Source organism: Vigna angularis, chromosome 7, assembly GCF_016808095.1.
Source record: "Vigna angularis cultivar LongXiaoDou No.4 chromosome 7, ASM1680809v1, whole genome shotgun sequence".
In the NCBI taxonomy this organism is placed as follows: Eukaryota; Viridiplantae; Streptophyta; class Magnoliopsida; order Fabales; family Fabaceae; genus Vigna; species Vigna angularis.
In genome coordinates, this window is record NC_068976.1 from 33,428,410 (window position 1) to 33,444,703 (window position 16,294).

The 16,294-nt window shown below is 34.9% G+C and overlaps 1 protein-coding gene and 1 long non-coding RNA gene across 2 annotated transcripts; both read left to right on the forward strand.

Annotated features, from left to right (window-relative positions):
• The first annotated feature begins 2,392 nt into the window (after window positions 1-2,392).
• Window positions 2,393-3,972, forward strand: LOC128197699 (uncharacterized). The gene is made up of 4 exons (XR_008250345.1): window positions 2,393-2,433; window positions 2,796-2,831; window positions 2,971-3,014; window positions 3,950-3,972. It is a non-coding gene; the product is annotated as an uncharacterized LOC128197699 (long non-coding RNA).
• A 13-nt stretch (window positions 3,973-3,985) lies between these two features.
• Window positions 3,986-7,344, forward strand: LOC128197895 (uncharacterized). The gene is made up of 5 exons (XM_052880743.1): window positions 3,986-4,081; window positions 4,186-4,272; window positions 5,417-5,682; window positions 6,097-7,200; window positions 7,326-7,344. Exons 1-5 carry the CDS (start codon window positions 3,986-3,988, stop codon window positions 7,342-7,344), a joined length of 1,572 nt encoding a protein of 523 aa, XP_052736703.1.
• Window positions 7,345-16,294: the final 8,950 nt, after the last annotated feature.

Here is a 16,294-nt window from a genome sequence, read left to right on the forward strand (position 1 = left end):
ACTAAACAAAAATCACATTCTGAGAAGAAGGCCAAATGCAATTGTTGTGGTGATTTGATTAAATATTTGGCTGGAACAAGTGGGATAAGGAATCATTTGGCGAGATGTAAAGAAAATCCTAATAGAGAAGCATTCAAAAGGCAAAAGCTTTCATCATCAATTGCAGAAGTTAGTGTTAGCCCTTCACCAACTATTTCTAAATTTGACCAAAATGCATCTCGAATAAAGTTGGTGAAGATGTTTGTGAAGTCTGAGCTTCCTTTTCGATTTGTGGAAAATGAGGACTTCTGTGACTTTGTATGGTCCTTGCAACCACGATTTGAAGTCCCATCCCGCACTACATTGAGGCGTGAAATATGGGAACTCTATGAAGAGGAAAAAGCAAAGTTGAAAATGTTTCTATCAAAGTAGTGTGAGAGGGTTTGTTTAACTACAGACACATGGACATCAATCCAAAACCTAAATTACATGAGTTTAACAGCTCATTTTATTGATAATGATTGGAAACTTCAAAAGAAAATTTTGAATTTTTCTCAAACAACGGGACATTCAGGAGAGCTCATTGCTAAACATGTTGAGGCTTGTTTGAATAATTGGGAGTTGAAGCGAGTCCTTAGCATCACAGTGGATAATGCTAGCGCAAATGATGGTGGGGTCCAGTACCTTAAACGAAGGATGTTATCATGGAATTGTCTTGTTTTGAAGGGAGAATATGTTCATATGCGTTGCTGTGCTCATATATTAGGTTTGATTGTGAAGGATGTCTTAAAAGAGATAAAAGATTCAATTTCAAAAATTTGGAGTGGAGTTAAATATGTGAAATCTTCTCCTGCCAGATTTGCTAGATTCAAGGCATGTGTTGAACAAAAGGGAATTTCTTACAAAGGTATTGTTTGTCTTGATGTTGAAACTAGGTGGAATTCAACTTACTTAATGTTAGAGGCAAGCTTGAAGTATAAAGATGCCTTTGTCTTGCTAAATATGCAAGATAAGAAATTTGGGGTTGAAATGGCCAAAAGTAATGATGGTGTGCCATTAGAAGAAGATTGCGAATATGCGAGGTCTATTCTACCATTTTTAAAGATATTTTATGACTCTACCCTACGCATTTCTGGTTCATCTTATGTCACGAGTCATATGTATATGAAGGAGGTGTTTGGAATTGGTAAAAGGATTCGACAATATTCTGAGAGTAGTGATGTGAGCATAAAATTGATGGTAATGAGGATGAAGGGCAAGTATGAAAAATATTGGGGAAATCCTAATGGAATTAATATCTTATTATTGATTGTTGTTGTGCTTGACCCTAGGAGTAAGTTGGATTTTGTTAATTACTTCATTGACTACCTCTTTGAATCTAGTATGGCTAGTGAATTGAAATCAAAATTATTGTCATCTTTAAAAACACTTTATGAACAATATCAAGGTATTGAGGAGGGTTCTCAAAGTAGCCAACAAGAATATCAACTAGATGATGATGATGATGATGATCCTCATGGCATGAGTTTCTACCTAAGAGCTACAGGACGTAGATTTGATTATATATCAGAGCTTGATAAATACTTGAGAGAGGATCTTGAACCTTATATGAAGTCAGTTGAGCTTGATATTTTACATTGGTGGAAAGTCAACTCGACTAGATTTCCTATCCTTGCGAACATAGCTTGAGAGGTGTTAGCCATTCCTATCTCTACCGTAGCATCAAAGTGTGCATTCAGTACAGGAGGAAGAGTGGTTAGTCCTTATCGTAGTTGCCTAACGCCTAAAATAGTGGAAGTGCTTGTTTGCACACAAGATTGGTTAAAAGGAACACCTTTCTCTATACTTTTTGATGAGGATCCTAAAGAACTTGATAAATTTGAGCAAGGTGAGATTATATGACAAATTTATATACTTTTTAATTTATATTTTAAGTGATAAAAAATTATGAAATATTTTATTTTATTTTTGTAGAGATAACCTCTCAAGATGAAGTGGGACCTTCAAGTGTTGCTATTAATTTGGATGATTGAAGTTTTGCCATAATTTGTTAGTTATCTAAACTACATGTGCGTAAGACTATAACCTTAATGCTTTGTTTTTCATGTTTTTTTGTCTTGGAAACAGTACACAAATGCTCAATATTGTTTTTCAATGCTTTGCTATAGGATGATTCATACATTGAAAGCTACATAAGCACCATCGGAGTTGATTTTGTGAGTTTGGCCTTTACTAGAGTGGTAGAAATTATGTGCTTGCTTATTTTACAGTAGAAGAGACATATTGATCTTTGTATTTATAATCTAAAGAAACTGGTGAAGGAGATGGTTGAAATGAAGAACAAAGCTGATGATCGTGAGGATGATAAAATAGTTGTGACCTAATGCCAAAGAAGAATCAGGTAAGAGAGACAATAAATTTGAAGGGAAATAACGTAAATGTTCCTTAGTTGAGGTAATTTAGCGGCCAAGTAGTGATGAAATAGGTCTTATGATATCACTTTGATACCATGTTGGAGGTATCTGATTTTGGATACAGAGGGGGAGGAGATTGAGGGAAAAATGGGTTTTGCATAATAGGTTTTTATGTAATGGAATGATGTCTTGCTAAGTTTGTTCTTAAGACCTAGATCTATACTGTTAATTAAAATCAGTGAAATAAATTGTATGAGAACATGGCAACCAATGCTAAGATACTTTTGAGATATTTTCACATCTTCTAATTTCTAAAAATCATTTCATTTATTATGTGTGTTTTTGGCATATCAAATATACTTATGGTCTCCGAAGTTTGAACTGCATTTATTTCATGCGCAGGATCCTAGATATTTAGTAGATTATGCCACTGTTTCAGTAAGAAACTGCATCTTTGAACTGCTTCTCTTTGAAGTTTGAATCTCATTAGAAGTTACTAGACAACATCAGTTTACAGCCTTTAATTTGCATTATCCACATTAAATGTATGTTTGAATAGCACATTTTATGGTTTCAGGTACAGGGAAAACGTCCTGTGCTCGTGTTATTGCCAATCAAGCGGTATGTTGCTTTTAATTGTTTTACAATTTTACCCCTTAGCTTTGTTTTTAAACTGCTTTATGTGAATATCCTGCCCTATCCTCTACCAATAGAAAAATATACATTAAAACTATTCTTGAAGTTACATTTATGGAAGTTGTTGCTTTGGGTACAGATGTTCCACTTCCATGTCAAAATTTGTTGTTTAGCTGTCACCAGGAAGTTGGATCTTGTGTTTTTGATGGGGAAAGCTCTACCATGTATTGACTACTGTTGATTAATATTACTATATATCCTAACTTTATTTGTGCATGTTTTCATTCTACACAGTTTGGTTTGTATGTCTGTTCTGTAAGCTTCAAAGCTACACTGTTGATTGTGATTTTCTGTAGAATTATTTTTTTATTTCAGAGCTATGCTTTAAGAATGTTGTGGTCACAGTGAAGAATGAATTCATTTGATGAGTCTAGGTGCTTCAAAGAGACTTGCTTCAATAGTTGTAAATACCTCTTCTTTTTGCAACTGTGGCTGCAAGGAGGAGGAACAAGGGTGATTGAGTGGGACAATAATCTTTTCTTAATTGAAATAGAGTTACTATTTGGGCACAAGGAAAGAGCTGGCCTTCTTGCCAGCTGTAATTCTGGGGTAAGGGAAATAGATTGATAAAATTGTACCTCCATCTTTGATTTGGGCTAGTGTTTTGGGCGGGGTAGGACTGATCAAATTAACTGGTTGTAAATTAAGTTAACCATAACTGAATATAACCTTTTTCATGTTATCTGGTTAACTGAAAACAGCTATAAAACGTCTGAGCTCATGTGTAAAGAGCTGTATTCAATATGATCACATTAAGGGTAATAATAACTATGCATATGCTTCTTCATTGTCTGCAATATGGTATTAATTATGAGGGGTAAATATATAGTGAACTGAAATCGGTGAACTTGATTTGGCAGGGTGTCCCTTTACTATATGTTCCACTTAAGGCAATAATGTCTGAGTTTTATGGTAAAAGTGAACGTCTTCTAGGGAAAGTGTTTTCGCTTGCAAACAATCTTCCAAATGGTGCTATTATATTTCTGGATGAGGTAACAAAACGAGGAATGTTGATATAGAGTTGCTTTGTTTCACTTGTTGATTTTCTGGAAAACTACTTTACGTATTGTTTGTGTTTTTACATTTTTGGATACAGATTGATTCTTTTGCTGTTGCATGTGACAATGAAATGCATGAAGCTACAGGCAGAATATTGTCAGTCTTGTTGAGACAGTTTAATCTTGTTGGTTACTGCTTTATGATACATGTGATGGCGTGTTAATACCTTTTGTCTTTAGAAAAGGATTATGTGCTGGAGTTTTGAAGTTCTATTTTGTATTGAAGAGTTTATAAAGACTTATTTTTCAGTTTGTAAGTTTTATTTAGCATTATATTATATGTACTCGTCAAGATTGATTTATGATATGTTCTTTGATTTTTATTAATGATGCTCTTCTCATGTTTAATTTACAGGATGAAGTGCAGTTTTATTAATACAATTTTACTAGTTAGTGTTGTAGTTGTTAGTGTTGTATAGTTAGTGCAGTTCTTGGTTAAAATTAGTATAATTCAGTTCAAAATTAGTATAGTTAGTAGTTCAGTTCAGTTTATAGTGTAGTTTAGTACAGTTAAGTATAGTTCAGTTCAGTACAGTTTAATAAAACAAAAGCAGTTCAGTTCAGTTTTTCTGAACTATTTTTTAGTGAAGTTTAGTTTTTCTGAACTAGTTTTTAGTTCAATACAGTTTTTAGTAGTGCAGTGCAGTTTAGTTTGATTTGCCCACCCCTAGCGACACTATATACACTTCACTAAGAAAATTAAGTTCTTGTGAAGCTAAAAAAACAAAGACTTAACTCAATAAAAGTTTAATAATACATGTTAGTTTTGTAAATGTGAGGTTAAATCTTAAATTGAATAAAATACAAAATAATAGTAGTGTTGGGTAAGAGATTTATCATCATTGCTCATAAATAACTTACTAAATTTCTCATATATCATAAGAATTCATATTCGAGCAGAAAGGTTGGTTTTTATTAATCATTAGGAGGTTCACTCCACTAGAAATCACTCACAAGTCACACATTTGTTAAGGACCTAAATTAATTTAGGTTATTCTTTAGGAAGCCATTTGATAGGGCACGTGTCCTAATATGGAGACGTGTATTAACCATTGACTAATTATTTTGTAATCGATTTATGTACAGAACATGGATCATGCTCAACCAAATCGTTCATGGATGTACGATAGGTGTCATAGAGGAAGAGGTGCTTTGAAATAGTCTTTTATATTGGGTGTTGAAGAGTTTATAAGTAAAGCTTGTGAACAAGAACGTTATCGTAGAGATGGGGGTCTTTGATGTCCATGTTTAAAGTGTGATTGTACAAAGATTCTGCACGAAAGAGTTGTGAAGGTTCACTTTTACAAGAACGGTTTCAAGCCTAATTATTTCATTTGGGAGGATCATGGGGAAAGAATGCCAGAAGATGATGTACAAAATCATGAAAGTTGGATGGCTGTAGAGACGGAACGTGGTCAAATTAACCAATTTCAAACAATGGAAGACATGGTGCATGATGCTCTTAGGCAAAATGAGTCGTGCCAAGCATCTACTTCTAATAACATTGAAGAGGCTCCGAATGAAGAAACACAAAGGTTTTTTAATTTTTTGTTGGATGCAAACTAATCGTTGTATGAAGGAGCATCAGATTCGAAATTATCAATGTGTGTCAGACTATTAGCTTGCAAGTCAAATTGGAATATTCCTAACCAATGCATAGATTTTATTGCAAAAATGGTTATGGATGCAACACCCATCAAATCAGGTTTCCCTAAAACATACTACGATGCAAAAAAGTGTGTATCAAAGTTGGGATTACAATCGTAGAGGATTGATTGTTGCGTGGATGGTTGCATGCTCTTCTATGATAATGAATATGGTAAGAATGATGGCGCGTTGCTTGAATGCAAATTTTGTGGAAAGCCAAGATATCAACCACGTAACACATGAGCAACTACTACAAAACAAGTTCCTATGAAATCAATGTTCTATTTGTCATTAATTCCCAGACTACAAAGAATGTATGCCTCAACACAAACTGCAGGACAAATGACATGGCACTACCAGAACATGTCGACGGATGGTGTTTTGCGTCATCCATGCGATGGAGAGGCTTGGAAGCACTTTGATAGAGTATATCCTGACTTTGGTATTGAACCACGCAATGTACGACTCGGTTTATGCTCTGACGGTTTTAACCCATATGTACAGGCATCAAATATACCATATTCATGTTGGCCAGTTATTGTCACCCCTTATAATCTTCCTCCAGAAATCTGCATGTCTAAACCTTACATGTTCTTGACATGTCTCATTCCCGGGCCATTCAATCCAAAGGTTGGCATAGATGTGTACTTAGAGCCCTTGATAGACGAATTGAAGAAGCTGTGGACGAGTGTGATAACATATGATATTTCAAGGAAACAAAACTTTATTTTGAGGGCCATGCTGATGTGGACAATTAATGATTTTCCTGCTTATGGTATGTTGTCCGGTTGGAGCACTCATGGTAAACTGGCATGCCCACATTGCATGGAGCATACAAAGGCTTTTAGATTATATCATGGGGCAAAAAATTTGTGGTTTGACTCCCATCAGAGGTTTTTACCGAATGACCATGCCTTTAGGAGGAATATGAATGCTTTCAAGAAGGGGGAAGTGAAGATGGATGACACACCACCATATCTTACGGGAGCAGAAGTTTGGAATAGAATCAATGGTTATCCTAAAATAATTGAAAATGGTGCACCAAGAATTGATGGATACAGTGAGTGGCATAATTGGACGAAAAAAAGCATCTTTTGGGATCTACCCTATTGGAAGGATAATTTGTTAAGGCATAATCTTGATTCCATGCACATTGAAAAAAATTTCTTTGACAACATCTTTAATACTGTGATGAATGTTGCGGGGAAGACAAAAGACAATAACAAGGCCCGAATGGATATAGCTTTGTATTGTAGACGAAAAGATTTGGAGCTAAAAAGTCATACCAATGGAAACATGTATAAGCCAAAAGCAAATTATACACTTTCAGCAGACCAAACAAAACAAGTCTGTCATTGGGTAAAAGCTCTTAGGATGCCTTATGGATATTCTTCTAACTTGTCAAGGTGTGTTGATGTGAATAGGGGAAAGCTCATTGGGATGAAAAGCCATGGCTGCCATGTGTTTATGGAATGCTTACTTCCTATAGCGTTTAGTTCTTTACTGTCTCATGTTTTCAATCCCATTATAGAGATAAGTCATTTCTTTAGAGATTTGTGTTCTACTACATTGAACAAGGATGACCTAGCGAAGATGGAAGAAAACATTCCAATCATTCTGTGCAAGATGGAGAGAATATTTCCTCCCTCATTCTTTGATTCTATGGAACATCTCCCTATCCATCTTCCATATGAGGCACGACTTGGTGGACCAGTCCACTATAGGTGGATGTACCCATTTGAAAGGTGACAATATGACATCTTATTGTTCAATTTACTAGGCATAATTCAAAAACTCTAACATATCAGTTTCAAATTTGTAGGTTCATGGGATATGCTAAACGTTCAGTAAAGAATAAAGCTAGGGTTGAAGGATCTATTTGCGCATCATACTTGCATAGAGAAACAACTCATTTTTGTTCCCACTATTTCAAAAACTTCATGTTAACACCACAAAGCAGTAGAAATGAAGTAGACATTCAAATAGAAAGCTTTACGACAACATTATCAGTGTTTGACCAACCTGGCCGTCATTCTGGGAGGGAATCAACACATTGGTTAAGTGATGAAGAATTGAGATCAGCTCATGTTCATGTATTGATCAATTGCAATGAAGTTGAACCTTACCTTGAGTAAGCCTCCAAAATCAATTATATTTCCCAATTCTTTCATTTGATATAATTAATTGTCTTTGATCTAATCTCGTCATACATGTCGACAGCTCATTCTTACATACCTATCAACTATCTGAGTCAAACAGTTCGACATACATACATGTTAATTTCCCATTGTGGTTCAGGAAAAAAGTATGACTTCCTATCATTCTTACACATTCATTTCTTCCTTAATTCTTTAATCATTACATTGTTGAATAGGTTCATATCCTGAATGGTTGTAGGTTCATAACGATCCTTTAAGTGTGAGGAACCAACATCTTAGAGATTTATCACTTGCTCCTTTAAGGTGTGTAAAGGAATGACACACCTTCTTTGCTAATGGATACAAATTTCATACCCATGCATGGAGTCAGGGCAAGAGGACAATAAATAGTGGAGTTCATGTTAAAGGGCTAACAGAAGGAGGTCAAGATGATTTCTATGGTGTCATTAAACACATCTATGAGTTGGAATACAATTCAACAACCACTGAAAAGAAAATTGTATTATTTTATTGTGATTGGTTTGATCCATCGAGAGTAGGTACAAGGGTGGATTCAAAGTATGGCATTGTGGATATTCGAATGGATAAAAGATATGTGTTGTTTGATCCTTTTATAATTGCACATAATGTACAACAAGTGTATTATGTACCATATCCTACATCACGCACGGACAAACGAGGTTGGTGTGTTGCGATAAAAACAAAGCCTAGAGGTCTCATTGATTCTAATGATGTAGAAGTCGATGTGCCATACCAAATGGAGGAAATGTCACATGTTAATGACGTCATTGAAGTTGAAGAAGTAGTCCGATTACAAGATGTAGAAGCTGGTCTTGAAGAAGTGGACCCTAACAATATTTCATCATTTCAAGGGAAAATAGATGAAGATACAACGGAATCAGAAGAATACAATGCAGAGGGATAGGGTGAAGATGACAATGAAGATGAATTTCATAGTTTTAGCACTGAATAGAGTTAGGGTGTGTTCCTCCTTATTTTTGTTGCATTTATAATGTTGTCCACAATCTTAAGACTTATCAATGTAAGTCTTAAGATTAAACATTTACTAATAGAGTTTTATTGGAAAGCCAAAAACAATATGACTTCATCTGTTGTTGATGTGTTTGGTTTTTACTCGTGTTTTTGGTTTGTTTTTGGAGTATAATATTGATTTTGGTTTACTTGTTACACATTTTTATCTCTGATTGTACTATTTCTAAATTTTCTTTTCTTCTATTGTATAAAAATATATATTATGTTCAAGAATATGGCATCAGGTGCTTCTGGCCCTCATATTCCACCTTCAGGAATTTCTGATAAGGGGAAGGGGAAGAAATCTTATGTAGTGAAGTTGATGACACGTTTCAATAATGAAATTGGTTCAACCAGTCAGCCAACTACACCTATCTCTACCTCCACTGCTAGATCTGTTCCACCTCCATTAGTTGTTCCTACCTTGACTTCCACTCCACATCAAGTTCCTACATCTACACCTACCTCCATTGGTACATCTCTTCCACCTCCGATACAAGTGCCTGGCTTGACACCCACTCCATACCAAGTGCCTCCTCATTGAATGGCTTCACTCTCTCCCAATGTTGGTTCTAACCCATCAACTCCCAGAAATATTGCACCATCACCTGGTATAGAGGATGCAGATCCACATTCCAGTTCAGCCGCCAATTACGTGGAAGAATGTTCCAATAGTCGTCCAATGATTACACCCGTTGAAGGAGGGTAAGAAAAAATTAACTCAATTAATATATAGACAATTCATTGTTGTATTATTCTAATGTTTGAGTTTAATTTTGTTTTAGGTTTTATCCTACAAAAACTGCATCGAAGGCAATCACAACCACCATCAAGCAACAGTTTGATGAGCCATGGCTAACATGGGGCTCAATCCCTAAGTCAACCAGAGATGTCTTCTTCGAATGTTTTAAGGTACACACTTTTCAATCCCAATCTTGTTACACTGAGAAATTATTCTCTGTATGTGTAAATCAAACCTATTATTCATGTGTATAAAAGATAATAGAATATTGAAATCTTCTTGGAACAAAGTCAATAGTTGGTGTCCTGCATTTAATTTGTACTGCAACAACACCAGCTAGCTGAAATACAAAATAATCCAATGCATGCATGTTTCAAGCCCCTTGTTTGTTGTGTGATTCAACTCTCATGCATTCCTGATATAACCATTGCTGCCATTCCAAGGAAGGGATTACTTTGGTGCAGCTACAGAAAAATAATTTGTTTTGTTTCCTTCACAACCAGAACATTCATTTCTAACAACCAATAAGATTAATTTCCTGAATTAGAAAATGTTACTGATACACTTTTATACTTTGAACTTGTTTACTTATTCAAACCTATTATTTCTAATATAATAGAGAAAGGTTTCATGGAAGCCTGAAGATGAGGAAAAGGTAAAAAAAATTATCACACCAAGGCATCTCATAGACTCTCAAAGATGTATAAAAAAGCTAGAACTCTAGGAAAAAGACCTGATTGGCTAGGGGACGATACTTGGAATGCTCTTTTGGAAAAGTGGAACATGCCACTTTATAGACAAAAGTGTGAAACGACAAAGAAGAATCGGACATCTAAAAAGGGTGGTTGTTCGCACACTAGAGGATCTATAAGTGTGCATGAGTGATGTGGGCTGTCGCGGCCCATCAAATTTGATGTGCATTAAAGAATGCAATATAGTGCTAGGAAGTGACTCCTAGGTCGTCTCTCAAGAACCAAATGTGGTTCGAGGCTTAGGTCAAACACGTAGTGGGGGGGTTTGTGAAGATTTTGTGAATGCAAATGAACTAAATTAAAACACGAATATAAACACAAATGTAAATACAGAATTAAAACGGTTGGTCACTAAAGTTCACATTACAACTAAATTAAATGAAAACACTAAAATAAAACATTCAATGTGAAAGTGCGTGAACTAAGTGCAATGCAATAAATAAATAAGAAAACTCATTCAATGCTCTTAAATTAAATTGCAATATTGAGCTAACACATTAAATACACGTTGGAATAAAGCATGCAAATTGTAAAACAAAATCACCACCGGTTCAACATAATGTAAAGAGAAAACCTTTGGAACTTTCTTTCCCTCCCTGGACATAACCGAATGCCTATTCCAATTGAATAAAAATTTCACCCGTGTGCTGGAATAAAATCAATCACGTTTCCTTGCACATCCGTGACAGCTGCTCAACATAACAATGCACTACATTCCCCTAAACTAAAAAAAGAATAAACTCCATGATGTGACCGTGTGTGAACGCTGCTCCAAAAAGAAATACATCATTGCTTTTCCTTTCTCCCAAGACGTGACAACACTGCTTCCACAAAACTAAATGAAAGTGCTTCCCTAAAATTAAATTCATCACAGGACGTGACACCACACCTATTCCTCATTCACCGTGCACACCCTTTCTCAAGCCAAAAGAAAATGAATTTCACTTAGGTGGCAGCAGCTTCTATTACAAAAAAAATGTTGAAAAGCCAAAGAAAGAAAACCAAGTGAAGGTGGCAGCCGTGAACGTTCTTCCGATTCAAAAGTGCATGAACCAAAGAAAATGGCAATGTGTAAAATCAGCAACATAAAATTAAAGTAGATGCTTTTCATTCAACCGTAACAATGTTCAATTTTTTTTTTCCTCTCAAAATCCAAACGTTCCCCAAAGAAAAACTAAGTAAGCGTGGCGGCTGGAGCACATCTTCTCCTTGCCCCCATCCACGCTGGACCTCTCATTTCCGTAACAGCCCCCCATCCTAGGTTGCGGTTGGAGCTTCTCCTCTTCAAAACAGTGTTCCCTACATCCCTAACCTCCTGCTGTAGCGGCTGGAGGTTAAATCCAAAAGACCCTCCTAAAGCCCTCCACGCGTGATGCTCTCCAAGCTTGTTGGCCCGTGTGCTGCCAATTGCTGGATGCTACCAGTGTGGGATGTTGGACCGCGTGTTGATTGCTGCTGCTCTTCGCGGAAGATAGCTGGGAGCTCTTTACTCCAAGCACCTCCATGCCTTGCTGGACCAGCTACTGGATGTCACTCTTCTTTCTAGACCAGCTGCCGTGATACATGAATCAGCCCACATGCTTTGCTGGATCAACCTTAAGAAACTTGGAGCTTTTTTTCTCAGCCCGTCTACGTGTGCTTTCTTTTCAATTTAGAATAATATTCTCTTTTTTTGTAGGTAGCGGCTCCAACACGTCCAAGCTCTCCCTCCATGAAGCCCATGCCTCCCCTTTTGAATCAACGCTGCTGCCTCCTCTTTGCTCATGGGCCGTGTACTGCTGGGCGTAGCACCCTTCCTCCCCATGCACACCAAAATGAGGGTATTGCTCCCTCCACCACCCCAAGTACTTTTGCACTTCCCCACTATTTTCTTTTATTCCAAAAATACTCTACACCTCCTCACTATTTTCTTTTATTTCAAAAATATCCTACACCTCCCCATTATCCTCAACAATCTTTCTCTTTCTCTCTGTACTAATGGAGCATTATTTTTCTCTTTCTCTCTCTACATTAATGGAGCATTCATATGGCTTAGATTTAAACTTGTGATATATTGCAAAATATAAAATTGAGAGAAAACTTCAATATTAGTGCTTCTACCACTTCCATTTTATAAACTTAAAGGTTAGATGCAAATACAAAATAATAAACATAATAATATTAATAGTAAATAATATATTATTATTATTATTATATACTAACGTTATAATGACGAAAGAACTAAATAAATACCAAATCTTTAACAAATAACTTTTCTTTTATATTTTAAGTATTTAATAATATTTTTATATTATTTATCTAATAAATTAAATACTTTATTCAAGTTATTTGAGTCAAACATGTCGATAAGTTAAAACATAATATAATGTTAAAAATTATAGATATTAAATGTAAAAAACACACACATATATATAAACATTTTTCTAAAAATTTAGAACAAAATTTTACCATTTATTAAGTGATTTGAAAAAAAAAAATATATTGAACAGTGAAAATAAGATTGAATCAAGCTTATTTAAGGGAAAGTGTAAATAAAATTTTGTAATATATCGTAAGTTTAAATCTGAACCATGTGAATGCTTCATTAATGTGGAGAGAGAAAGAGAAAGATTATTGAATATAGTGGGGAGGTGTAGGGTAATTTTGGAATAAAAAAAATAGTGGAAAGGTATAGAGTATTTTTGGAATAAAAAAAATAGTGAGGAGGTGCAGGAACACTTGGGGTGGTGGAGGGAGCAACACCCCCAAAATGAAGGTCACTTGCTGCCATGGACCGTGGTCAAGTAAATGCTCTCCAAGCCCAAATAAAAAAAATGAAATGCAAGCTCCTCTCTCTTTTTAGTTTAAAATAAAATTGATGTCACATTTCTCTTGAAGTCCCAAAAGGTTATCCAAAATTTTCCCTGCAATTAATAATATAAATAATTAGCCTCAGATAATTCAAATTGATTAAAATAAGAATTTCTGGTCAAATTAAGCACAATTAGCAAAAATGGGAAAATACTGGACAATTAAGCACACTTCCCGAATTAAATCCGGTACAATAAACTAAGTGAAGTCAATAAAATATTGACTCATCAATGAGCATGCTATTCGTTTGGTATGTAACTTGTACATTTTTTTTCTTATATTTGTAATCATAAACTTTACAAATATTTATTAACAACTCAATTTGTTTGCAGTCACAAGAGCTTGGTCGGTCTGTGCATGTTGATGAAATATTTCAGCAAACACATATTCGTCAATCAACAGGGGAATTTGTGGACGAAAGGTCTAGGCGGACCCATGTAAGTTTGTACTAACTCTATCACATTATAAATTTTCGGTTTTTAAACCTCATGTTTAATGATAATATTTATTCATTTAACAGGAACAATTTGTTGCAAAATTTTCTCAAATAAGATCTGAGACTGCATCTGTTGGTGTCTCAACATCGTCTCCTCTAGACCCTGCGAAGGAGGAAAGATTGAGAAATCAATGTTGGTTAGAGGCTACTGGTGGAAAATACAAGGGACGCGTATACGGCATTGGAAATATCACTTCCCAAGATGATTGTGTTGATAGTTACATCCAACAGACACATGCATCTTCTACTGCTCAACAACAAAATTCAGAAGAAATTGTTAACCTGAAATCGCAGTTACAACAATATGGTCAGTAGCTTGAAATTTTGAAGGCTTTATTGGCGTCCTCCTGTCATTCCTTCCGCCTTCAGCAACCGCAGCTGCACAAGACTTTTTAAAACTTCAAAATCCTCAAGTTCAAAATGAAGTACCCAATGATGTCCAACCCGAATAGCAACCTCCAGAACAGCAACCACCACACTAGCAACCACCAGATGAACAACCACAAGATGGAAATGATTATATGCATTATTAGGCATTTTATAGAACTTATTTCCATTATTGTTGAACTTATTTAGAACCACAACCACAATCCGTTTATAAACTTACCTAATGTTTATTCTTGCAGTTATATTGATGTAAACAATATTTATGTATTCATATACAATGTTTCCTTTGTGGATTAATTGTTTCCTTTGTGGACTAAGTGTATCTGAAAAGCTTATTAGATTTATATGTCAATGTGCAATGTATAATGTCCAAGTTTGCTTATATCAATTATGAATATTCACTATAATGTCCAGGTCTGCTTGTATATTGTGCATGGGCAACTGCTATATACAGGGTATTTATTTAGCTCTTCTTAAACCATTATATACGGATTTATCCGTATATATGTTATATACGGATTTAACCGTATATAAGTTATATATGGATTTATCCATATATAAGTTATATACGGATATATTCGTATATAATTTTCGTATATAGGTTATATACGGATTTATCCGTATATACGTTATATACAGATATATCCATATATAATTTTCGTATATAAGTTATATATGGATTTATCCGTATATAAGTTATATACAAATATATCCGTATATAAGTTATATACGAATTTATCCGTATATAAACCTAGCTACGATAGTATTATATACGAATTTTTACCCGTATGTAATCCGTATATAACCAAGTATTATATACGAATTTTGGTTTTTATATACGGATTTTTGCTGTATGTAATTCACTTTTTTCTTGTAGTGAAACCACGAGTCCCCAGCAGCGGTGCTAAAAACTTGTTAAGACTCCAGCAAGTGTACCGAATCGTATTAAGTAATATAAAATGGTAAGACCAATATCGTATCCCAAAGGACTCACGACAATAAACAGTTGTGTAATTTCTTAACTAATTAAGACTTAAAAAGAACAATTTTTGGGGTTTTGAATGCAAATGCAATAAAAATAAACATGAATGCAATTTGATTAATTGAGGCTAAACACAAAGATAAATGAATGATATTGAAAATATGAGATGAATATGTTATTGGCGTTTAGATTTCACCTAATCACTCTCATGCATATAAGAATTCATCTTCTTCATTAATGTCAATGTCACTTTCTAAATTACTTAAAACCCGATTCCTCGGTGAAGAAAGCTTATCCTTAATTACTAGGTCACAAATCCTTGCATTCCTAACAATTAATTCTGCATTACGTAAGTAAACTTTCCTCCTTAATACACAAATGAATCCACCCATTTTCATCAAACAAGTGGTTATAGTATATTACCATGAACAAAACATTTTGACCTTTCACAACATAATCACACCAAAAAAACAAAAGGAACATATCACTACAAATTGTTTCAATGTACACAGAAACATACTCAAAATGAGAATAGCTCCCCTTACATGCAACATACTCAAAATCCACATATTCCTAAAAAAAAAAACTACGGTACATTCACTCTTAAAATTGCCTCATAATTCACCTTTTAATGAATATGTTTCCATCTCTTCACCTTTCACTAAAAATGGAGAACCCTAAAATAATATACTTATACTCTAACCAAGGTTTGAACACACCACCTCCAAGTTGCAAATAAACACACCAAATCAAAGAGACTATCACATTTATCTTATCATTCACATACACCACTAACAATACAAACAACATCACATACAACACGTCTAAAATATAATAATAGTAAAAGAAATAAAACACATCCAATGCACACACAAAAAGAATCGAACACATGACCTCCAATTCATAATAAAGAGCTTTAATCAATTATGCTACACTTCACTTCTATATAATTTATCATTTATTATTTTGCACCCAAACAAGTCCAACTTACATGGTGACTACCACTAAGCGGTTTGACCAATTACTTATCGGTCTATAGAACCAATGGTATACCGACTATTTTGTAACTTAGCACAATATGATTAAACACTGATTCAAGA